Genomic DNA, 26,382 nt, shown 5'->3' on the forward strand with positions numbered 1-26,382 from the left:
AGTGATGAAAGGCAAAATGTTAAAAAAAAAAGTTTTGATATTTTTCATTTTTTAATAATCCATTTAATTTTAGTTTTTCAAAATTAGTATGTATTCTATTTCTAATCTTTAAACCTATCAGTACTATTTCTTTTTCCTAATAATTGAATTTGTCAAAATATTAGGCTTTATTTTTTAAGAAGTTTTGGACCCCAAGGGGTTCAACTATGGCAGGGGAGGAACACCGATGTGGGGTGTTATTGATGGGAGACACATGGTTGGGAGGGAGTCCTCAGGGCATTTATATAGGGTATATAAAAATGGTCAGATATTCATTGGGCATTTTCATAATAGTTCCACTTACAAGCAACAACTGAGGGAGTGCTGAGTTCATAGCCAGCGGAGCTCTGTGACATTCCCCAATGGAACAACAATCACCCAGGTGCAAGGGTAAATAAAGATCAGTGAAGGATGGTCCAGTGATGAATCCCTGATACTGATGACTATGCTTAGGATCCTGTGTGCCTGAAATTTCAACTAGGACTAGAGCTGCAGGGTGCCTAAGGGTTACCTCCTGAGAGCCTCTGTATTGCTCAAATGTGGCCACTCTCTAAGCCAAACTCAGCAGGTAAATGCATTACCTTCCCCCAGCATGGGACATGACTCCTGAGGATGAGCCTCCCTGGCACCAAGGGATTACTACCAATCTCTAGCTGGTGATTCAACTAGAGAAAGAGCTTGAATAAATGGGGGTAATGGTAAAGACAAATGAATTTATGTGGTTAATAGTCTTCAAAAAAGAGTAGGGAGGTCATCAGAAGGGCTGCACTCATGCATGTCTCAGCAGGATCCAAGAGACAGCCAAAATAGATACAACCCCAGGTACTGGTGCTCCTCAGGGCTACAGATACACACAGGTTCTATGGTCATGGCAGATGGCTCTGGAGTTCAGTGCCTTGTCAGTGGGCTGTACTTTGTAATTTGTGTTCCTGCGTGTGATGGAGTTGGACTCATATGTGACCTTTCTACACACGTCTTTTCTTTCACTTTTACTGAACATGTGGTTGATACCGGGGTTGTTGTATACTCAGGAGACTTGAATCGCTGGCCTGGCCATGTGCCAACTGGGCCATGAGCCTCAGCAGAGTTGTAACTCCTACTCTCTGGTTCATTGGACCTACCCAGGTCAGCTAACAGGGAGGTGAGCATGGTCAACCACCACACCAGGGAACCAAGAGTGCCTACAACTGCAAGCAGGAGAATCACATCCATCAACCATGTGGGATCTAAGCCCCCACTCATTTTAGAGGTGGAGCGAACATCACCATCCCAGGGTCCGCTGGATTAAGGAATAAAATACAGATTAGAGTAGCCTTACTGGAATTCTACTGTAGAACTATTGTGACTCTAGCAATTGAAGAAACTGTATCATTGATGTGGAAACAGTGGCCACATTAGTTGCTGAGGGCAGGAAGAGAGAAGAAGAGATGTGATGTGGGGGCATTTTTGGGACTTGGAGTTGTCCTAAATGGTATTTCAGGGACAAATGATGGACATTATCTTGCCATAACCCACTGAATGGACTGCCATAACCCACTGAATGTAAACTACAATGTAAACTCTATAACCCATGTGGTGCAGCAGTGCTCCAAAATGTATTCACCAAATGCAATGAATGTGGCACAATGAAATAAATAAATAAATGTTTAAAAACCTTTGCTGAAATAAATGGATGTAAACTTAAAAAAAGGAAAGAAAGAAACAGGAAGATATGAATCAGTTAAGGGAACAAGTGAAAACTTAAGAGGAGATACAGATTTGGAAAAACTAATCAAAGAAGTTCAAACAAATCTCCTAGATCAATTCAAGGAGATGAAGGAAAATATGGATAAAGAGATAAAATATATTAATAAGAAATGTGTGACCATAAAGAAGAATTTGAAAGTATAAAAGGAAACATAACAGAAATTACATGGATGAAAGGCACAATAGGGGAGAGCAAAATTCACAGGGGTCATACATAAGCATTTGAAATGGCAGAAGAAAGAATCAGTGGGTTACAAGACAGGACAATCAATATCATATAGTCAGATGGACAGAGAAAATAATATAAAAATTGAGCAGTCTCAGGGATATGAATGACAGCAGGAAGCACATAAACATATGCATCATGGGTGTTCCAGAAGTAGGAGAGAAGGGAAAAGGGGCAGATAGAATCTTTCAAGAAATAATGGCTGAAAACTTTCCAACTCTTATGAAGGACATACATGTCCAAGAAATGCACCATACTTTAAGCAGAATGAATCCTAATAGACCTACTTTGAGATACATATAAATCAGAATGTCAAATGCCAAAAATATAGACAGAATTTGAAAAGCAGCAAGTGAAAAGTGATTTGTCACAAAAAGAAGGGATCCTTAATAAGGCAAAGTGTTGGTTTCTTTTCAGAAACCATAGAGTCAAGAAGACAGTGGTATAATATATTTAAGGAACTCAAAGAAAAATTGCCAGCCCAAAATTCTTTATCTGGCAAAACTGTCCTTCAAAAATGAGGAAGAGTTTAAAGAATTCACAGATAACTAGAGAGTAAGACAGTTCATGAACAAGAGACCTGCCCAACAATAATTACTAAAAGTAGTTCTGCAGATTGAAAGAAAAAGACAGGAGAGAATGGCTTGGAGTAGTGTGAAGAAATGAGGATCTTCAGTAAGGGTAACCAAAAGGGTAAATATAAAACATAATAGTACTGTCTACTCACTATACAACTCTAATCTTTAATTCATATAAGAATCAGCATACAATTGAACAAAAATTGGCATATTGCCTAATGATGGACATGCAAAAGATAAAGTAGCAAAGTGGTACAAAACCAACATAATGAGGGGAAACAGAGGGAGATGGGAACAGAGAACATGTATACTATTGAAGCTAAGCTGGTATCTTTTCAAACTGGTAAATTCTAGTAGTAGGTTGTGTAACATAGACCCCAGAGTTATGACAAAGAAAGTATTTAAAATATATTCAAGAACAGAAATGAGAAAAGCATCAGTCAGATATATCACAAAAGATCAACTATACAGAAAAGGTAGACAAAGACTTGAATAGACATTTCTTCAAAGAGGATATACAAGTGGCTAAAAATTATATGAAAAGATGCCCAACATCACTAGCTAACAGGGACATACAAATCAAAATCACAATGAAAATCACACCCACAAAAATGGCTATTATTAAAAAGCCAAAGAATTACAAATGTTGGAGAAGATGTAGATATAGGAACACTCATTCATGGCTAGTGGGATTGTAAAATGGTACACCTGTTGTGGAAGATAGTTTAGCAGTTACTCAGGAAGCTAAATATAGAATTACCATGTAACCCAGCAATCATGCTACTAGGCATATACCCAGAAGAATCGAAAGCAGGGACCCAAAAGATGGAAGCAACTCAACTGTCCATCAACAGATGAATAGATAAGCAAAATGTGGTATATACATTCAAAGGAATATTAATCAGCTGTAAAAAGAAATGAAGTCCTGATGCACACTACAACATGGATGAACCTTGAAGACACTGTACTGAGTGAAATAAGCCAGGCACAAATACTGTTTAATCTCACTGTTATGAACTAAATACAATAAGAAAACTCAGAGCTAGAATCTTTAGCATATAGATTACCAGAGGATAAAATGAGGTACAGAATGGGAAGCTGATACTTAATTTGTAGAGAATTCCTGTTTAGGTTAATTGTAAAGGTTTGGAAATGGACCGTGCTGCTGCTACCACATTATTTTTAGTGTAATTAACAGTGCTGAACCATGTATATGAATATGGTTGAAAAAGGAAGCTTTTGGTTGTGTATGTTACTAGAAGGAAAGTTAGAAGAAAAAACATGGGACAAAAATAACACAGTGTACCATTGTGAATGATGGACTGTGTTTAATAGAAGTATAAGAATGTTTTTTCATGAATATAGCAAATATACTACTACTTATTACAAGGTGTTAGTAATAGGGCAGTATATTGGGAAATATACCTAATTTAAACAATGGACTATAGTTAACAGTACTATTTCAATATTCTTTCATCAACTGTAACAAAGGTACCACACTAATGAAAAGTGTCAACAATAGGTGGGTGTATGGGATGATGTATTTTTTACATGACTTTTCTGTAAACTTACAACTTCTTTAATTAAAAAATATTAATAATTTAAAAACACCTTAGCTGATACAAACTAGACACAAAGTACTACATATTACATAATCTCATTTATATAAAATGTAAATATAAATAAATCTAGAAAGACAGAAATAGATTAGTGGTTATGTAGGGCTGGGGAAGGAGAGAGAGACTGTTAAGAGATATGGGTTTTTTCTTTTGGAGCAATGAAAATGTTGCAAAGTTGATTGAGGTGATGAATGCACATCTCTGCGATTAATACTAAAAGCCACTGATTGAACACTTTGCAAGTACTGTATGTATGTAAATATGTCAATAAAACTTTTTAAAAAATGAATGTTTTTTAAAAAGGGGCTAAAGAAACACTTTTCTACCTACATAAATTACAGATCAGAAATCCATGCTCCTGTGGGATTTATGATTTATGGAATTGAGATTTATGGAATTGAGAAAAAAATGAATGACTAATATAAAACTCTATATTAATATCTGCAGGCTAATAAAACTGTATAGCAACATCTTTGTTCAAGAAACTATGCTTTGAGGTGTTAAGGCTTAAAAAAGGACCAAAGACAGGAGAAAATTATATAAAAAATCAAGGTGGAGGGAGATAGGATCATTAGCGTACTCCTTTCTCCCATGGATGCTGCTGAGGAAGCATCACTAAAGTCTTTCTTTGTACTGTATCTTGTCTAAGTCTGATTACTTTGAGAAGTATGGTAAAACTGAAGTAACTGAAATCATAACTGACTGAGGCAGTGGCAAGGAGAGGCTTCGATTTTGTAACCTTTGATGACCATGACCTCTGTGGACAAAACCATCATTCAGAAATACTATACTGTGAATAGCCATAACCATGAAGTAAAGCCCTGTATAGGCAAGAAATGGGTAGTGCTTCAACCAGCCAGAGGTCAAAGTAGCTCATGAAGATAGCTTTGGTGGGAATGACAACAGTGGTCGTGGAGGAAACTTCAGTGGTCATGGTGGCTTTGATGGCAGCCAAGGTGTTGATGTATATGGTGGCAGTGGGGATGGATATAATGGCTTTGGTGATGTTATAAGCAATTTTGGAAGTGGCAGAAGTACAATGATTCTGGAAATCACAACAATCAGTCTTCAAATTTTGGACCCATGAAGAGAGGAAATTTTGGAGGCAGAACCTCTGGCCCTTATGGAGGTGGAGGCCAATACTTTGCCAAACCACAAATCCAAGGTAACTACATGGTGGTTCCAGCAGCAGCAGTAGCTAAGCCAGTAGCAGAAGGTTTTAATTACTTAAAGGAAACAAAGCTTAGCAGGAAAGAAGAGCCAGAGAAGTAACAGGGAAGCTATAGGTTACAACATATTTGCAATATCACCCAAGCACAGGGGTGGCATGGCCTAACTGCTACAAAGAAGACATGTTTCAGACAACACTCATGTGTATGGACAAAAAACCACTAGGACTATATTTGTGACTAATTGTGTAACAGGTTGTTTCTGTACTGTGGAAAACCCAACAAAGATTTTGTTTGTTTGTTTTTAGGAGGTATTGTGGGTTGAACCTAGGATGTTGCACATGGGAAGCAGGCACTCAACCATTTGAGCTACATCCGCTCCCACCAACAAAGGGTTTTGTTTTTTAAATTACATTTTATTTTTAAAGAAGCTTTATATTACATAAATGTTACATCAAAAGGTCATTATATATATCCTGCCATAACCTACAGAATTGAGTGGGAGACAGTGTAAACTACAATGTAAACTATAATCCATGCTTAGTGGCAATGTTCCAAAATGTGTTCATCCATTACAATGAATGTACCACACTAATAAAAGAAGTTATTAATGTGGGGACAAGTGTGAGGTGTGGTGAGAGGGACATATGGGCATCCCTCATATTATTTATGTAGCATTTTATGTAATCTAAGTATCTTTTAAAAATAAATGAAAAATATTTCTAAAAACATATATAAGGGATTCCCATATACCTTACCCCCTCCCCTTCCCACACTTCCCACACTAACAACATCTTTCATTAGTGTGGTATATTTGTTACAACTGATAAACACAATTTGAAGCATTGTACTAACCAATGTAGATTTTATTTTGCACTCATGCTGTTGATTGCTAAATGTAATAGTATGATCATGCTGCTGAATAAATGTATCTTTTTAAAAAATGTGCTGTGTAAAGTTAGTCTATTCTAAATCCATCCTGATAAACTGCCCCAACAGTATGAAGTTAGAATTCCTTCAGGGTGATTCCAGGTTCCACTCAAAATTCACTTACAACCTAAGAAGACTAGTTGTGGGGAGAGAAGCCATTTGTCTTCAGACATGTTGGTATACTGGCAGTTACTGTGTTGTGGACCTGATTTTCATCATTAAAAAGGGTCATGCAAGGCAAAATTAAGGAATTTTATTTTGTTGTAAAACGATTGTTAGTGCATCCTTTGCAATATATCTAAATTGAATAATGGTACCAGATGAAGTTATAGATGGGAAAGGAAGCTTTTGTATCATCCATTGTCGTATGTAATCAATGAACAATTTGATATTCTCTTGAATGGAAAAAAAATCAGGGTGGAGGAAGCAAACCTAAGCCTCACTTTGGGTACTTTAGTTTAAATTCCCATTTTGTTCTCCCTATAATAACCAAGAAACAGTCTGCATTTAAAAAGACATAGGTAGTACTGTGCTGGAAAAGAGAAGTACAAAAAAAGTTTTTATACTAGTTTTACTGCCTTTTGATTTCTTAATATTGGGCACAGAAGTTAAGCTGTGTATACTCTACTTATGAGGAACAAAAAACCAATTTTAATATGTTTATTACCAGAAAAGGTAGTTTTCCAAACATGATTTACATGTTAACAGAAGTTAAACATTAATATTTTAAAAATAAACACTCAACAAATTTACATCACTAGAAATGTGAGTTAAAACTATTTATATATAAATTGGGGAGGTTTTGGATCACAGAAGAGTCACAGCTGTGGCAGGGGAGGATCACTGGTGTGGGGTGTCAGTGATAGGGGAATGCATGGGAAGGGGTACACCTGGGGCATGTCTCTATGTCATATGAATATGTTCAAGTGGTCATGTGACAGTGTCTCAGTGGGTGGAGATCCATAGAATAACCAAAAGAAACTTGAATTCCCATTTTCTGGGAAGTCCTGCTACATTCTCTAATAGAGTGGCAAGAATCCCCTGAGTACATAGGCAGTGCCTAGTGAATGAGGACAGACCATTCCACCAGACCCTTGATATTGATGACTGTACTAATGAACATTGTTCTAGAAAAACTGAAACTTAGCCCAGTATTATATATTGGATAAGAATTACCTCCTGAAAGCCTCCTTGTTACTCAACTGTGCCTTTCTCTAAGCTAAACTTCCCCCAACATGGAACATGACTCCCAGGGATGAGCCTCCCTGGCACTGAAGAATTATTATCAAGCACTGACTGGGGATGCATTTGGAAAAAGACCTTGACCAAAAGGGGGAAATATTAAATACAAATGAGTTTTTATGGCTAAGAGATTTCAAAGTGAGTTGGGAGGTCATTCCAGAGGTTATGCTTACGCACATCTCAGCAGGATCTCATTGACTGCCATAGTAAACAGTGCCTCAAAAAGCAGGGCCCCTGATCAAGGCAGATAATCTCAGGAATTCAGCACCCTGTCAGTGGATCTTTGTAATATATGCACACCAATGTAACAGTTAGACTCATTTAAAATTTTCCTATACAGGGCTTTTCCACCCCTTTTATTTGAACCTATAATTAGCACTGTACTTATTAAACATATGTCCCAGGGGCTTAAATTTTTAGTCTGTTCATATGCCGGTTGAGTCCTGAATATCAGCAGAGTTGCAACATCTACTCTGCAGTTCATCGGACTTACCCAGGACAATTAACAACAGGATGATGATGGACAATGCCCATCCCAAAACACAGTATCTACAACTGCAAGAAAGACAGTTCCATCCATCTGCCCCAAGGGATCTAAGGCCCCTCTCGATTAGAAACAAAGTGGGCATCACTACCCCAAAACCCTCAAGATTGAGACATGAACAAATATAAGGGGAGAATGCAACTATGGACTAAAGTAGACTTATTATTATTCTAGCAATGAAAGAACTTGTATCATTGATATACAGGCAGTGGCCACCAGAGATTCTGAGGGGAGTGAAAGGTTAAAATAGGTGTAATATGGGGCATTTTGGGGACAATGGAATAGTCCTGCATGACATTGCAATGATGGATATAGGCCATTATACATTTTGTCAAAAACCTATAAAATTGTGTGGTGTGAAATATAAACTATAATATAAATTATATAGCATGGCTAGTAGCAATGCTTCAATGTTTTAATGAAACAAATGTAACAAATGTACCACATTAATGAAAGATGCTATTAATGGGGGAACGTAAAGGACAGGGACAGCGTTGGGTATATGGGAATCCCCTATGTTTTTTATGTAAAATTTATGTAATCTAAAGTCTCTTTAAATATAAAAAAATGAAAATTCAAAAAAACTATAAGTTTGGACCATGCTGAAGTTCCAAAATAGCTGAGAAATGCTACCTAAAACAACTAAAAGATACACAGACATTTGGTAGACATGGTTCAGGAAGCCCTGGAATCAATAATAAGTTCACAGAGTTGTAAGATGATTTTATTTAAAAAAGGGAAAAGCAGCAGGAACAATAGCAACAACAACAAACCTTCAGGGGGATTTAAGGAAATGTAAGTAATGGGGTGGGATGGTGAATAGCACTAAGCCATTCAGCTAAGAAGTGAAGACATGAATTAAAGCTCCAATTATCTTGTTTTCACAAACACACTATGACAGACAAATCATTATTTCGGTTTTACTGCTTGCACAGTAGGCGTAATTCTACCATGCCGTTTCAACAATATATGGATCAATGAGGAGCAGTAAAAGTTCATTAAATATCACTCTAAAGTTGACAAAGAAGCAAAGAATATAGTTCTTGCTTTTAATGAGCTGCAAAGACAAGAGAAAAGAAAAATAGTCAAGTGGTCAATAAATTATATCTTTAATAGTAAATCTAACTGGGAAATGGAGAAGTCAAAGAAATTAAATAAGACCCAAAATAAGGGAACAGAAATTATGTAATAATGACTTAAAGAAGAAGTGATAAGGCAGAAAGAGATAATGGCTTATCAAACCAGTTGAAAACAAACTCAGGATTCTCAAAAGATAAAGAAAAATTAACAAAGGTATACAATTTAACGAAAATTTAGATAATAGCAATTTGGGGGTAAAATGAAAATGTAACATTTTTAGCAGTCTTTTATCTTAAGCTGAGTTTTAATCTGTGAAGAATTGGTAAAAAATTGTTTGCAAATGAATAGAAATGGTGAAAGTACATCATAGGATTTGTAATTAGTAGTGCCAATATATGGATACGATAGTGGTTTGCTTTTTGTTCTTGTTGTTGTTGTTTTGAGTAATGAAAATACTCCAATATTCATTGAAGTGATAAATGCATAACTCGATTATAACAAATGCCATAGATTGTACACTTTAGATAAATTATGAAAAAAAATAGAGTGGGTTGGGGGATAAAAAACACCAAATTAAGATATGGGCTATGGTTAGTAGTAATACTTTGACAATGCTCTTTCATAATTTGTTACAAATGTTTTATAACAATGAAAGGTATTTTGGTGGGGTGATGTACGGGATCCCTATATTACATTATGCATGTTTGTTTTGTGAGTTCACAACTTTTACTGTACACTTGTTGTTTGTGTATGCTCATGTATGAATGATATACTTCACACAAATTGTTTTAAAAATAAAATAAAAACAATGGATAAAAAGGAAGGATTTGCTTTGTTCATTTTGTCCTCAAAGACAATTTTAGGTTACAGAAAAGTCACATGCCAAATTCAGGGGACTCCCATATACCCAACATCCTTCCTTTTCTCCCCCTTCTCCTAATAATAACATTTTATATGTGGATGGTATGTTCGTATCAACTGATGTACAAATACTTAAACATAGCTACCAACCATGATTAATGATTTACATTATGGTTTACCTTTTGGACCATACACTTTATAAATTTTGATGCAATTCAACATGGTCTGTATCCATCATAGCAAGATCAAGTAGAACATTTCCACTGCCCTCAAAATGACCCCTGTTCACATGACTCCCAGGGATGAGCCTCCCTGGCGCTGAGCGATTACTACCAAGTACCAGCTGATGATATAACTAGAAAATGACATTGAATAAAAGGATCAACTCGGACCAGCAGAATATCTCAGTCTACATATAACACTAGGAGTTAAAAATGCTTTTTGACCTGAATCAAGGGGGAAATGGAAAGGACAAATGAGTTTATATGGCTATGAGTCTCCAAAATGAGCTGGGAGGTTTTCAGATGGGTTGCCCTTATGCACACCTCAGCAGAGTCCCAGAGACAGATAAAGTAGATACAACCCCAGGTATTGGTTCTGAGGGCTACAGAGACCCACAGGTTCTATAGTCATGGCCGATGGAGTTCAGTGCCATCTCAGTTGGCCCTTCTTTGGAGTTTGTGTTTCTGTGTGATGGAGCTGGACTCAGATGTGATCTTTTTTTCACAAGCCTCTCCTGTTACTTTTACCAGAACTGTAGTTGGTGCTGGGGTTTAATATATACCTAGGGGATCTGAATCTCTGGACTGGCCATATGATAGCCAGGCCCTGAGCCTCAACATACTTCAGCTCCTACACTCTGGTTTTTTGGACTTACCCCACTCAGCTAACATGGAGTTGAAGAAGGTCAACCACCACACCATGGAGACAAGAATGCCTACAACTGAAAGCAGGAGGATTGCACCCAGCATCCATGTGGAATCTAAGCTCCCTCTTGATATAGATGTGGAGTGGACACAACCATTCCAAGGTCCACAGGATGGAGGAACAGAATATGGATGAGAGTGGACTTACTGATATTCTATTCATGAACTATTGTGATTAGTAATCGAAGAAAATGTGGCATTGGTGTGGAGAAAGTGGCCATGGTGGCTGCTGGGTGTGGGGAATGGGAGGAAGAGATGAGATGTGGAGGCATTTTCAGGACTTGGACATAGCGGGCATCCTAGGATGGAAGTCGGCCACCTTGCCACTCATATGTGGGTCTCCACCCACTGATATAATACACTATGGCAAGATGAATACTCCCACACTCCCTAGAATCCTGCCCCAGGTGCTCTCCATCCTGAATGCCCCCCACACATCCAATGCCCTAAACCAGTAACCCTACCTTGCCCTATTGCCAAAAGAGCTTTCCCAACATTGTAGTTTCAGCTACACACCTACCAATCCCCAGGGTTCACTTGCTCCCTCTTCCCACACTCCTCCCAGTGCAATTGTATTATAACAACGGAAACCTAACTTTGAAAAGTCTTTAATAAGAGCAGGTTCAAATACAAGAAATCCCATACCATGAATATCAAAATACCTACTAGTACCTGTTTCAGAGAGGACTAATTTTCAAATTCTCATTAAAGGAAAGCAAAACCAAATATTAATGGCTAGAGTTAATAGAAATTTTAAATATAAAGCTAGGGATCAAAGTTAATACTTATTGAGTACGTACAGTATGCCAGGTACCTCTTTATTCCCATTGGTAACACCTTACTTCAGGTTTACATTACCTCTCATCTGGATCTTTTAAATAGCATCCTAAGAGGAACTTGAACATCTATTCTCTTTCTTCCAACCCATTCTCCACGCTGAGAGCCAAAATGATTTTTCCAAAATGAGAATTCAATGTTACTCTTTTCCTTAAAATTATTAAACAGACCCCATAGCCTAGAGCACAATGTCCAAACTCTATAATTCCTATGATCTAATTCCCATGTACCTTTCTAGTCTTCTCCCTTATTTCTTTCCCAGCCCATCCTTCTCAACCCTTACACCCTATGTTTATTTATTTTTAACTATGTGAGGATCCTCAAACTTGCCATGCTGTTTTATGTCCATGTTTCTTTTTAAACTGATCTTCCTCTTGAAGGACTCCTAGCAATGCTAACAGCTATAACACTTCTAATTTTCAAGATCAGTTCAAGTCCTCCTAACATGAAATTCCCATCTCCAACTATCCCTAGCAAGAACTGAATACTCCTTCCTTGGTACCTGTACAAATTTCTATTATAGGACCTATTAATGTTTATTACATACACTTAATAAATTATATTAGACTGTCAACTCCTTGGGAGCAGGAACCTCCTCTTATTTATCAATGTATCTGTAGCAGTTTAATATTATTGATGAATTCCAAAAAGAAATATTGGATTATGCTTATAATCTGATCTGTACCTGGGCATGACTGAGTTATGATTAGGACGTTGGTGGGTGGGGACTCACAGATAAAAGGCATGGCAAAGAATAGAGTTGGGGGTTTCTGATATTGGAGTTTGATGCTGAAGTCTTAAACTGGAGCCCCAGGGAAAGAAACAGAGCCATTCACCTGATAGTCTACAGCTGAACTGTGAAGCAAGGCAAAGCCTAGAGAGCCTCATAGTCTACAGCTGTCCTTGTGGAGAAAACAGGAGCTGAGTCCAGAGGAACTCAGGAAGCCAGAACCCTCGCAGGCGTCGGCAGCCATCTTGCTCCAAGACATGAAATAAGACTTTGGTGAGGGAAGTAACTTATGCCTTGTGGCCCTGTACCTGTAAGCTCCTACCCCAAATAAATACTCTTTACGAAAACCAACCAATTTCTAGTATTTTCCATCAGCACCCATTTGGCTGACTAATACAGCACTCAAATTTTATTTTTTTCCTTTTTAAAGAGCTGTGGGAGAGTTGAATTTGTGTTAATGCTGCATTCAGTATCACTGGTTCTCTCTGCTCTTGGTCAAAGGGGTAGAGTACCAAAGCAATAAAGCACAAAGTAAAGTCTAAAAGCATGGTATCTTTGATGACTCAGAGCTCCAAATTATAAAACAGATGTTTCTTTCCAGACAAGCCATAATAATTAAATAGCACCTCTTTCCTACTGGATTTTAAAAATCTTCTTTAAAGGCACAGAAAATGTCTAGTTTTTGTATCCCACAGCACACCTCAAAGTCAGTGAATAATCAATGAATTTTATAAAATTAAACAAATTTCCCACAACCAGAAATTCAACAAATGAATAAATTCAAAGCAATTTTCCCTTTTCTAATTGGAAAGTTTGCTTGCTGTCAGAAATGTTACTAGTAATGGACTAGTTCCCTTAAAAGTTGAAGTTTAAAGTTAAATGTAATTTTTTTAAACATGCTAATTGGATATGTCATCTCAAACTGCAAAGGGAAACTTTACTACCTTTAAAATTATAAACATAAACATATGTGCAAACACATGCAAATCCTTAAAAGGATACTCCTTACCATAAAAAATTAACTTATGAAAGGTGTTGGGGATACAAGAATTAAAACAGGCAAGTGAACACCATGCAGTTGTTTTTAAAAGGTAGAGGTATATATACCAATATGGAAAGATCGTCAAGATATATCTACATGAAAAAAGCAAGCTGCAGAAGAGTATGTATATACTTTTAAAGATACACAAATTTGTATGCACACAGAAAATTTAAAAGACTAGTGAAGAATCTTAACCATAAAGTAATATATAATTAAAAAAGAAAAGTAATTCATGATCAATTTATTATTTTATAATTTGGAAATTAAAAATGATTCCTTTTAAAAGTATTTCAAAAGTCATATAAAAATGATAGATTTAAATCAACAAGTGTCCCCAAGCCATTAAGTCAAGAGATTTAATAGAGGTTGCCAAGAAAATAAACTCTTTCCTAACTGCCATATCAGAAAATTCTAAAAAGAAGTTCATTGATTAGAAAAACAAAATATTTGCTTATATATACAAAGAAGGTATTAAGAAATATCTTCAAAATGCTTTATATATGTTACTTGTCATATACATTAAAACTTTTAATGGAAAAATCACTGATTTATATTAGCATTAGCAAAAACATTTATTCCTATTACTTTTTGCTTTAATTAAATGTTTCCAACCACAGAAGAAAATTTTTTTAAAGAAGTGAATAAAGTTACTTTGCTAGAATGATACTGAACCCTGGTAGCTCCTTTCCCAACTCTCTTAACTGGAGCATGAGCTATTAAGTGCTTAAATTTGAAACCAAGACAATAGGAAAGGCATCCTCCTATAAGAATTTCCAAAATACTGGCCTAACTTTTGGATAACTAGAATAGGTGTAAATATATAAAAATATTTGGATCAGAAAACACACAGGTCTTCTCTTAGGTTCAAAAGAATCAAAGTAATATCCACTATCATATTACATTTCATAAAAGAAATACACAACCACCATTTTATCTGGGAGAGTTTTTACTTGCTACACTAAATAACATTTTCTTATCTAAGAACAATGGACCAGAAGATAGATATAGACACTAGTCCTGGCCCTGCTACTTTAACTGAAGACTGTAGTCACTTAATGTCTCTGAGCCTAAGTTTTCCCACATCTCTAAAATGAGGGGGCTTGGCTATACTACCTCTAAGGGTCTTTTTTTCCAAATACGTAAGTCTTACTTGCTTTATGATAGTGAAGAATATCAAGTTAAGAGACACTGTTTACTATGCTATGCAGTTCCATGTTATGTATTTAGCTTTCCTTTTAGTAAGATATATGATCTTAGACTTGCCCTGTCTATATGTGAAATATGAATATGGGTAAAATTATATATGTAAGAATGTTATTCTCTGAAATTGAACAAATGTATGTTAACACTACAAGACGTTAATATCAGACCAAAAAAGAGACTATTTGCTGGTTCTTAATTGCTTTATGATAACAAAGAACATCAAAGAAGAGACAGTTTGATTTCTCATAGATTATTAAAATATTGTATGCCTTCTCCTGGAGGCTTATTAAAAGAAAACCATCTATTTCCTTTAAGTTTTCTACTCAGAGATCTTTTTATGGAGAGCTGAACTTTTTATTTGGTAAGAAATATATATTTTAGATTATATTCTTTTCTATTTTATTTATCTTGAAAAATGTTTAAATATAGACTTAGTTGACTAGCTTTCATAGTAGTAGTAAAATTTCCTGGTATACTTATCTTATAAAACTAATAATCTAAGATTTTACCTTTGGCAGCATGGGAGTATCCCTCTTCTTCTTCTTTTCTGAATTAGGGTCATCTAATAAGTCTGGCTCAAAGGTATAAAGTTCAGTAAGCTCATTCATGGTAAAATGGCGCTCAACCTGTTGTTGATCAACAACTCGAAAAGATAGTGACTGTTTAGTTACTTGACGATCATAAATCTTATCTTCCATGGTTCCCTTCATAAAAAAAAGTAACAATATATAAATAAAATTTCATAAACATTAAACATAATCACGGAGAAATATAGTTATTAATATAAAATGGCAATGCTTCATAGTAATATATTGCCATAAAACAAATTTTATTAGCAATGTTGATAAAGATATTATCTGTCGAGAGTAGTTTACCCATGACAAATAAAACTACATAACTGATAATCATTCAACATTATTTGACAAAAGTACATTCATGTGTTTCTTTATATATTCCTGTACTTGGTAAAAGTAAAAGAGTAGGCAGATACTAGCATAATCAGAAATAAAGGGATATATGAAATAAGAATTTGAGGTGCAGGATACACTGAAGTTAGAATGCAAGAGAGCAGTTCAACTCCTTACAATCACCATAAACTGCTTTACAACAAGACTTTCTATAATTTCATGACAGAAAATTAATTAATTTTAATTAACTGCTATTAAACTAAAGTGCCATACCCACTATATATAGCATTATAAAACAGAATGCAACTAAGGTCTAAATATAAATATTGGTACAGAGTTTACAAATGTACTTTACCCATCAAATTATGTACTAAGGAAGATAAAACATGCAAGGATCTATGAGTAAAACCCAGTCTCTCTTTGAGAAGCCCAGGCTTGGAGGCAGGTAGAAAGGGTAGCACCTATTCCCAAAGCAGAAGTACCAGTTGGTAGAGCAACTTGATTCTATAAACCCATTATTATCTTACACTGCATCTATTTGTTTGATTTTACTTATTTTCTTAAACTTGAGTTTCTGCCTGATTTTTAATAACTGAGTTATATTTAAAGAAAACGACTTTAGTATTAATACTCTTTGTTTAGAAAGTATTAAATATTCCTTGTAATGGCATGTTATTTTTTTCTTCCTATTTATCCAGTTTCTTCCTACTTACCCACAAATAAAGAAAATATCTGGTAGCCACCAAAAACAATGATCATTTGACCTTTTCGTCTGTAAGCAACTTATTTGCTTTTCTATGTTGGCTAAGTAAATAAACTACATATGTTAACTCTCCTGAACTAGTAAGAAAATGCTAAGCCTGTTTATCCATGCCAAACCATCTCATTCTAAGAAATCTGACACTGTACAAATGGACCAAACCCAAAACAGAAAATCAAGAAAGGCCAAAATTGAATTCTGCTGCTTTATGTATAGGAATGATGTTTTCAATTTGTTTGACTCTCTGTAGTATATATATGTTCTGCAACCCTAAAATATTGTCATTTCCACCCAACTTCTCAATGTGAAAAAGGGAATATAAATTATAAACCTACCTGAGCTAAGAACCTATATACATACACAGGTTTAGTTTGTCCAAAGCGATAAACTCTGAATATACTCTGGATGTCATAAGATGGATTCCAAGAAGCATCAAATATAATCACGCGATTAGCAGCTACCAGATTAATTCCCAGAGATCCTGCTTTGGTGGAAATGATAAACAATCGACCTCTGAAAATGAAAATATAGAAAACTGCTTTAGTAAATAGGAGTGCTACACAGATATTTTGATTAAGATATGAACTTTTGACCCTAAGGCATTCTTTGAACAATGAGGAATTCAGAGAATTCATTTCCTACATACCGAAAAAAAACACCAAAATATATATAAGAAGTCAGGTTGACAAATTACATCCCCAAGAAGAATCATACTGCATGAAATGAAATAAACTGATTAAAGATAAATATGAAAATTATGTTTGCAAAATATTCAAGGTTTTTATTTACAGATTTGAGTAAACTTAGAAAATTTATATATAACTCAAAAGTCCATATTATGTTGGGTACTGTTATGAGTACTAAGGACATCAAAATGAAGGACAGTGTCCAAGCAGCTGAGTGCATTAGGGGTGACTAATGCTCTGGTGTTAGGGAGAGGGAAAAACAGGTGTAATAGGGGGGCATTTTCGGGATTTGGGAATCATCCTGAATGACATTACAATGACAGATATAGGCCATTGTATATATCCAGCCATAACCTACAGAATCGAATGGGAAAGAGTATAAACTACAATGTAAACTATAACCCATGTGTAGTGGCAATGCTCTAAAATGTGTTTATCAATTGCAATGAATGTACCACACTGATGAAAAATATTGCTAATGTGGGAGGTGTCGGGAGTGGGGCATATGGGAATCCCCTATACATTCTCTGAAACATTTATGTAATTGAAGTATCTTTTTAAAAATATTTAAAAAGTGAAAAATATGAAACAATACAACTTTGCTCTTCTTTTTCAAGGTAGTTTTAACTATTCACGGTCCCTTGCCCTTGCATATTAAATTTCATTATAGGCTTTTCCATTTCTGTGAAGGTGGTTGTCAAAATTTTTATTGGAAATGTGTTAAAACTGAAAATTCCTCTTAAGTATTGACGTCTTAATGATACTAAGCCAAATCCATGAAAAAGGATATCTTTCCATTTATTTATGTCCTTTATAGCCTTGGATAAATATAGAGTTCTAGATGTTTTACTCTCTAGTTGTTATTGTAAATTAAATTGTTTTCTTGATTTCTTTTTTGGATTGTTCCTTGCCAGTGTATAAAATACTACTGATTCTTGTGGACCAATCTTATACCCAGCCACGCTGAGCTCTAGTACTGCTCTATACTGATATATAGGCATCCCAGTAGGAGCACAGGGTTTACTGTTCCCTCTGGAATAAGAGCTTTACCTACTATTTTTCAAGCTGCTTTTTCTTGATTTCATATTTGCCCAGTTTCTTCAACCCTTTAACAGTCTTTCCAGAGTTCTGAGAAAGAAGACTCTGACAGTTTTTGCTAGTTGTTCAGATTCTGTGGGAGGACAGTAATTTGTAGCATCTTTTGCTGCAATCTTTCTCACTCTGCCAGAAATCTTTTTCATCTTAAGTCAGTGTAGGTAGTTGATGTGTTTCTAGGAATTTGTCCATTTCATCTAGGTTGTCTATTTGTTGGCACATAGGTTAGTTTTTTGCCTCATATCCTAGACTGAATGCTACAGAACCAAGCAACTTGGAAATGCCAGTGGGCACTGTAAAAAAAGAATCCCCGTTTTCCCTACCCAAGGGACCAAGAAAAGGGAAGTCCAGCAAGAAAGAAAACTTAAGGTAATAACTGCTCAACTCCAGCCAAAGAGTAATGGGAAAAAAATGTAGCTGTATTCATACACCTGTCACTAAAGATTGAAGAGCCCACTCTTGCCCAGTTGTAATAAGGCTCTGCTGAGTTGGTACACAGAAGTCGAGTTAATGAGATCCTCCCTACCCCTGCTGGTGTCAGTGAGACCACATAAGGAGCCAGGACATGCACCACCACCAGTGGTTACAAGAAAATCCATCCTCTCCCTACTGTGATAGTGTCAAAGGAGACCTATTTGAGAGGCAGGAATTAAAATACCACCCAGTAGTAACAGGGCCACGGATTCCTTATAGTGTCAATTGAGGATATATGAGAAGTAAATAGGTACCCCTGCCCCTCCTAGCCAGGGAAGTACCCATGGGGCCCAGTGGGGAGAGAACTACTATCCTCATCTGGCAGTAACAAGGTAGATAACCTTGCAGGACCCAGGAAAATCTCAAATAAAAATAAGAAAAGAAAATCAACAGACACCATTGTTAAGATAAGGCAAATGTTAAAACTTCCTGACAAGGATTTTAAAGTATGCATTATAAAAATGTTTCAAACTAGCAATTATTGACATACATGAAACAAATGAAAACACAAATTATCAGCAAAGAAATAGAGAAGATATAAAGAAGAACCAAATGGAAATTTTAGAACTGAAAACTATAACAAAATAACTCAACAATGGGCTTAATGGCATAATGTAGAGGACAGAAGAAAGATTCAGCAAACTTGAAACCCAAGTATCTACATGTAACTATAACAAATGATACAATATTCTTGTCATTGGAGTCCTAGAAGGAAAGGAGAAAGAGGATGAGTGGAAATGTACTCAAAGAAATAACTGTGAAAATTCCCAAATTTACCAATAAACAAAAAATGCAAATTGAAGAGGCTGAATGAACCACAACAGGATAAAGCTACAGAAATCCATGTCTAGATACATCACAATCAAACTTCTGAAAACTAAGACAAAGAAAAAATCTTGAAAGAAAAGAGGGAGAAACACCTATGGGGGAAAAACATTTGAATGACAGTGTGTCGCATCGGAAACCATGAAGTCCTGGAGGAAGTGGCACAACATATTTCAAGTATGGAAAGAAAAGACCTGGCAGCCCAGAATTCAGTATCTAGCTAAAATACCCTTCAAAATGAAGTATGCTTTATTAATACTAAAAAAATTAATTTGTTTAAAAAATTGATATAAATATTGCAAATGAAGTGAGTAAAGTACAAGGAAAAAATGCAGGGTAGATCAAGAAATTCTCATATACAGGAACTGAAAGATCCCATTGCCAGCAGGACTTCCCTAAAAGAAAGTCTAAAAAAAGAAATTTTCTAAACAAAATAGAATCATAAAGAAAGAAAGAAAAACAGAAAGAACAAAAATATGAATGAATGCAACAGACTTTGCTTCTCCTCTTGGGTTTCCTAAATTATGTCTGACAGTTGAAAGAAGAGATTATAACACTGTCTGATGTGGTTATAAAGGCACTAGAGAAAATTATATTATAAACGGGAGAGAAAAGGGGCTATAAAGGGAGGTAAATTTTCAACGATTCACACAAACTGGTAAAATGATGACACCAACAGAATGTGATAAGTTATGAATATAAAATGGTAACACTTAGAACAGTCACTAAAAAAGTTATAGAAAGAAATACATAAATATGGCCTAAACTAAGCCAGTATTATTATAAAACCAGATAAAGAAAGTACAAAAAAAAAAAGATTGTATAGAGTCCAACATCCCTCCAGAACATCCTCCAACAAAAGATTAGTGAAAGAGAACTTAAAAGAGCTTCCAGGAAAATGGCTAAAGAGTAGGTAGACAGAGACTGACCCTCTCACAAAAAGAGCAGAGAGAAGGTAGGTATGTACCTAAAGGAGGTGCTTTAGATGTATATAGAACAGGAAGGTGCTCTCAGTCATCTAAAAGGGTACTGGAAAGATAAAGAAGGAAACCATGAGTTGCTCAGCCCTAAGGCTGGAAACCACACATATATCTCACTCCCCCAGCAAGTAGCAGAGGTGCCCCGGTTTGCTGCTGCCAAGGGACTTGGAGGGGGCATTCCTGGGAGGAAGAAGGGTCTGGAAGAGGCTGTAGAGTGGTTTCTTTGTGGTGAGTTTGGCCAGTTGAGCCCCTTTTGAATCTCCCTACCCAACAAGAGGGGAGGGGGGAGGGCAATTACCCTCAGGCAGGCTGTCACACCCAGGTGCTCCACCCAGGAAAAGAAAGCAATTAGATTAGAGCAGGGTGGGACAGGTGCCTAATCAGTAGGACTCTAGCAAGCTATAAAAATGCCTGAAGGAAAGGGGGCAGATAGCTCTCTGAAGACCAATTAACCTAAGAAGATAATTTAGCTCATTGGAGGAATTCCTGCTTTGTGTATACAAGGCCCCCAGTTTAATTCCCTGGTCCTGAGGGCCCATCAAGACCATGATCCACCTGGTTATTAGGCATCCACCTCATACTTTATGAAAGGGAACATATAGACGTTCTTTTTTATTTAGGCTTTTATAAATATATATTATTTTTAAGGTTTCTTTATTTTCTTTTATATTTTTAAATTTTAATTGCTAAAAGCCAGTACATCACCTGCAGTGTGATTTACTGATGAATATTAGCAGTGAGAGAGGTGCCATAGGGGCCTAAAGGGAAGGCTCTTTTTCCTTGGTTGTTTTTTGTTGTTGTTGTTGTTGCTGCTGGGTTTTTTTTTTCTTGTTTGTTGTGTTTCTCCTTTCTTTGTTTTCCACCTTTTTATTCTTTTTACCGATTTTTCCCCCAACCTAGGTTATTTCTTTTCTTCCTTCATTATCTGCCTTGTTTTCTGTTCTTTTTCACTCATCCCATTTTTTTTCTTTGTCCTTCAAATTTTTTGTTTTCTTTCCTTAATTTTAAAATTTTTCTTTTCTTTATTCTTTTCCTCTCTTCTCATCATTCCAGTCTTTTAATTCATTCTATATATTTTTCTTTATATTGTTTTACATCACATCTCTTCTATTCCACTTTTTAAATCTTACTCCTCTGTACTTCTTATTATTTTTAACTCATGTGAATTATTTATATTCCTAGGTCTTGTACAGCTCCTCTTCTGCCTCATTATTACTATTACTACTATTATTTTTTCTCTTATTTCCTTCCTTTTCTCTGGTCCTAATTTTTTTCTTAAAGGGAACATAGACAACAGCAAGGAAATAGAATAAGAGGAATGAAGTGTCAAAGTGAAATGTTACAACACACAAAAACAAGGAAATAAAATCCTGGAGGAGAAAGAATAGCTAATGAACCAAATAAACCCATCAAGATAAACAGAAGCCTAGACCAAAAATTAAGAGCCAGACTAAGAAACAGGAAGACATGGCACAGTCTAACAAACTAAAAAATAGGAGGAGATGCAAAAGGAGGAACAACTAATCGCGGATGTCCAAACAAATATCATGAATTAACTTAATAAGTGAAAGAAGTGATTGAGGATATTAAGACAACACTGGGAAAACATACCAAAGAAATTGTAAACACACATAAAAAGATAACAGATATGATGGTGATAAATGGCACAATGCAAATGGCACAAGGCCAAGAAATATAAAATACACTGGAAGAACATAACAGCACATTTGAACAGGCAGAGAAAAGAATCAGTGATGAGAAAGACAGAACATCTAAAATCAGAGAGATAATAGAACAGATTAAAAAATACAAAAAATCCAGTAGGGACTTAGGGACTTGAATGATAACAGGAAATGCAAAAACATAAGCTTATAGCATTGCAGAAGAGAAGGGAAACAGAGCACAAGGAGTGTTGAAGGAGTATTGAAAATTTCCCAATTCTATTGAGGGAGATGCACATACATGTCCAAGAAGCAGAGAGAACCCCAAACAGTATAAATCTTAACAGGCATACTCTAAGACATACACTTGTTAAATTGTCCAATAGTCAAAACAAAGAGAGAATATGGAAAGCAGCAGGAGAAAAAAGATCCATCATATACAATGGAAGCTCGATAAGGTTAAGTGCTGACTGCTCATCTGAGCAGGCAAGAAGTCAGTGGGAAGACAGTTAAGGTGCTAAAAGAAAAACTTGTAGCCAAGAATTCTCTATCCAGCAGAGCTGGCATTCAAAAATGATGGAGAGTTCAAATAAGTAATATAAAAACAGAAATTAAGAGAGTTTGTCAAAAAGAAACCAGCCCTTAAAGAAACAATAAAGGGAGTTCTACAGATGAAAGGAAAAAATAGGAGAGAGAGAGTTGGATGAGAGTAGAGAAGAGCACAGGATAAAAACAGAAATTAAAAACAATATGACATTCATAAACCTAAAGAAAAAATGGCTAATATGAGTAATTCCTTGACAGTAATAATACTGAATGTAAATGGATTAAACTCGCCAATCAAGAGACACAGATTGGCAGAATGGATGAGTAAATATAACCCATCTATATGCTGTCTATAGAAGACTAAAAGGGAATGGTTGGGAAACAATTTTACATGCAAACAATACCAGAAAAGGACAGGAATAGGTATACTAATATCACACAAAATAGACTTTAAATGCAAAACTAATGTAAGAGACACATAAGGACACTATATATTAATGAAAGGGGAATTCTATCAAGAAGAAAGAATAGGCGGCAGACTTGGCCCAGTGGTTAGGGTGTCCGTCTACCACATGGGAGGTCCAGGTTCAAACCCCGGGCCTCCTTGACCCGTGTGGAGCTGGCCCATGCGCAGTGCTGATGCATGCAAGGAGTGCTGCGCCACGCAGGGGTGTCCCCCGCACAGGGGAGCCCCACGTGCAAGGAGTGCACCCCATAAGGAGAGCCGCCCAGCTCCAAAGAAAGTGCAGTCTGCCCAGGAATGGCACCGCCCACATGGAGCTGACACAACAAGATGACGCAACAAAAAGAAATACATATTCCCATGCTGCTGACAATAACAGAAGCGGACAAAGAAGACGCAGCAAATAGACACAGAGAACAGACAACTGGGGTGGGGGTGGGAAGGGGAGAGAAATAAATAAATCTTTAAAAAAGAAGAAAGAACAATCATAAAACTTTTTTGCATCTTATCAGGGTGCCTCAAAATACATGAGGCAAACATTGGAAAAATTAAGTGGAGAAATAGATGCCCCTACAATTATTGTGGGGGACTATAATACACCATTATAACCATGAAACAGAACGTCTCGACAGAAAATCAATAAAGAAACAAAAACCTTAAAAACACACTGGAGGACATGGACCTAATAGACATACAGAGAACATTAAACCCAAACACAGGAGGATATACATTCTTTGCAAGTGGAAATGGATCATTCTCCAGGACAGACCACATGCTAAGCCACAGAACAACTCTCAAAGACTTCAGAAAGATTGAAATTATACAAAGTAATTTCCCTGATGACAATAGAATGAAGCTGGAAATCAGTAAGGGGCAGAGAAGCGGATTAGGCACAAAGATATGGAAGTTAACACACTCAGACTCTCAGGGTGACGGTCAAGGGGGAAATTGCAAAGGAAATCAGTAACTACCTTGAAACAAATGAAAATGACAACACAAAATAGTAAAACATTTGGGATGCAGCAAAAGCTATACTGAGATGCAAATTCATAGCCATAAATGCCTATATTATAAAAGAAGAAACCGCAAAAACCAAAGACCTAACTGGATACTTGGAGGAACTAGAAAAAGAACAACAAACTAACCCCAAAGGATGTAGAAAGATGGAAGTAACAAAGATTAGAGCAGAACTAAATGAAATTGAAAATTAAAAAACGACAAGAAAAAACAAAACCAAAAGCTGGTTCTTTGAGAAGTTTAATAAAATTGACAAATCCTTAGATAGACTAATCAAAAAAAAAAGAGAGAGAAAAAACAAATACATGAGAAATAAGGAGGGGGATATCACCACTGACTGCACAGAAACAAAGAGTATCATAAGAGGATATTCTGAAATATCCAACAAAATGGATAATTTAGAGAAAATGGATAAACTCCTAGAAACACACAAGCAGACTACATGGACAAAAGAAGAAACTGATAAACTCAACAAACCAATCACAAGTAATGAGATTGAATTAGTCATCAAAAACTTCCCAACTAGGAAGAGTCAAGGAACAGATGGCTTTACAGGTGAATTCTACCAAACATTCTGGAAAGAACTAATACCTACCCAGCTTAAACACCTCCAAAAAATAGAAGTGGAGGGAATAATGCCCAACTCATTTATGATGCCAACATCACCCTAATACCAAAGCCAAAAAAAGGTGCCATGAGAAAAGAAAACTATGGAAGAGTCTCTATAGTGAACCTAGATGCTAAAATCCTCAACAAAATACTTACTAATTGTATTAAAGAGCACATCAAAGAAATTATACACCACAACCAACTGGGCTTCCTCCCTGATATGCAAGGATGGTTCATCCTAAGAAAATCAATCAATGTAATACACCACATAAAAAGATCAAAAGAATAAAATCACATGACAATCTGTATAGATACAGAAAAAGCATTAGAAAAAATACAGCACACTGTCCTGATAAACACTTCAAAAAATAGGAATAAGAGGAAACTTCCTCAACATGATAAAGGATATATATGAAAAACCCACAGCTAACATCATATGAAATGCTAAAAGCTTCCCCACTAAGATCTGGAAAAAAAGAAGGATGCCTACTGTCACTGCTCTTATTTAACATTGTGCCAGAAGTACTTCCTTGAGAGCTTAGGCAAGAAAAAGATTAGAAAGCATCCAAATTGCAAAGGAAGAAGTAAAAATTGCACTATTTTCAGATGACATGATCCTATACCTTGAAAACACTGAGAAATCTACAACAAAGCTTCTAGAGCTATAAATGAGTTCAGTAAAGTCATAGGTTATAAGATCAATGTGCAAAAATCAGTAGCATTTTTGTACACCAATAATGAGTAATCTGAGGAGGAAATCAAGGAAAAAAACCCCGATTACAATAACAACTAGAAGAATCAAATACCTAGGAATAAATTTAACTAAAGAAGTAAACAACTTGTACACTGAAAACTATACAACACTCTTAAAGAAAATCAAAAAAGACCTAAATAAATAGAAGAATATCCCCTGTTCACGGATAGGAAGACCAAACACCTTTAAGATGTCTATCTTACCCAAACTGATTTACAGATTTAATGCAATAACAATAAAAATTATCACAGCATTTTTACTGAATTGGAAAGGCCCATTGTGAAATTTATTTGGAATAGCAAGGGCCCCGAATAGCCAAAGACATGTTGAAAAAGAAAAATGAAATCAGAGGAATCACAGTACCCAATGTGAAAACAAGCTACAAAGCTACAGTGGTCAAAATTGCATGGTATTGGCACAAAGCTAGACGTACTGACCCATGGAACTGAATTGAGAGTTCTGTTACAGATCCTCACATATACAGTGAACTGATATTTGTCTAAACAAAGCCACCAAGCCCATTCAACTGGGATAGAATGGCCTCTTCAAGAAATGGTGCTTGGAGAACTGGATATCCATACCCAAAAGAATGAGAAAGGAACACCATTTCATACCGTATACCAAAATTAACTCAAATGGATCAAAGATCTAAATATAAGAGCCCAAAACCATAAAGATCTTGGAAGATAATGTAGAGAAGCACTTACAAGATCTAGTATTAAGAAATGGTTTCATGAACATTACACCCAAAGCACAAACAATGAAAGAAAAAATAAGTAAATGGGACTTCTTCAATATTCAAACCTTTTTATATCTCAAAGGAGTCAAGAAA

The 26,382-nt window shown here is 36.0% G+C and overlaps 1 protein-coding gene across 8 annotated transcripts in view; it reads right to left on the reverse strand.

The window, feature by feature from the left end:
- Positions 1-26,382, reverse strand: part of ATRX (ATRX chromatin remodeler) — a 362,990-nt gene that overhangs the window by 47,953 nt on the left and 288,655 nt on the right. For all 8 annotated transcript variants that reach the window (XM_058292114.2, XM_058292110.2, XM_058292112.2 and 5 more), the window contains 2 exons: positions 16,776-16,953; positions 15,282-15,476 (listed from right to left, as the gene is read on the reverse strand). In XM_058292114.2, coding sequence (XP_058148097.1) covers positions 15,282-15,476; positions 16,776-16,953 — 373 coding nt within the window. The remainder of the gene's footprint in view (positions 1-15,281; positions 15,477-16,775; positions 16,954-26,382) is intronic.

Source organism: Dasypus novemcinctus, chromosome X (genome assembly GCF_030445035.2).
Source record: "Dasypus novemcinctus isolate mDasNov1 chromosome X, mDasNov1.1.hap2, whole genome shotgun sequence".
NCBI lineage: Eukaryota > Metazoa > Chordata > Mammalia > Cingulata > Dasypodidae > Dasypus > Dasypus novemcinctus.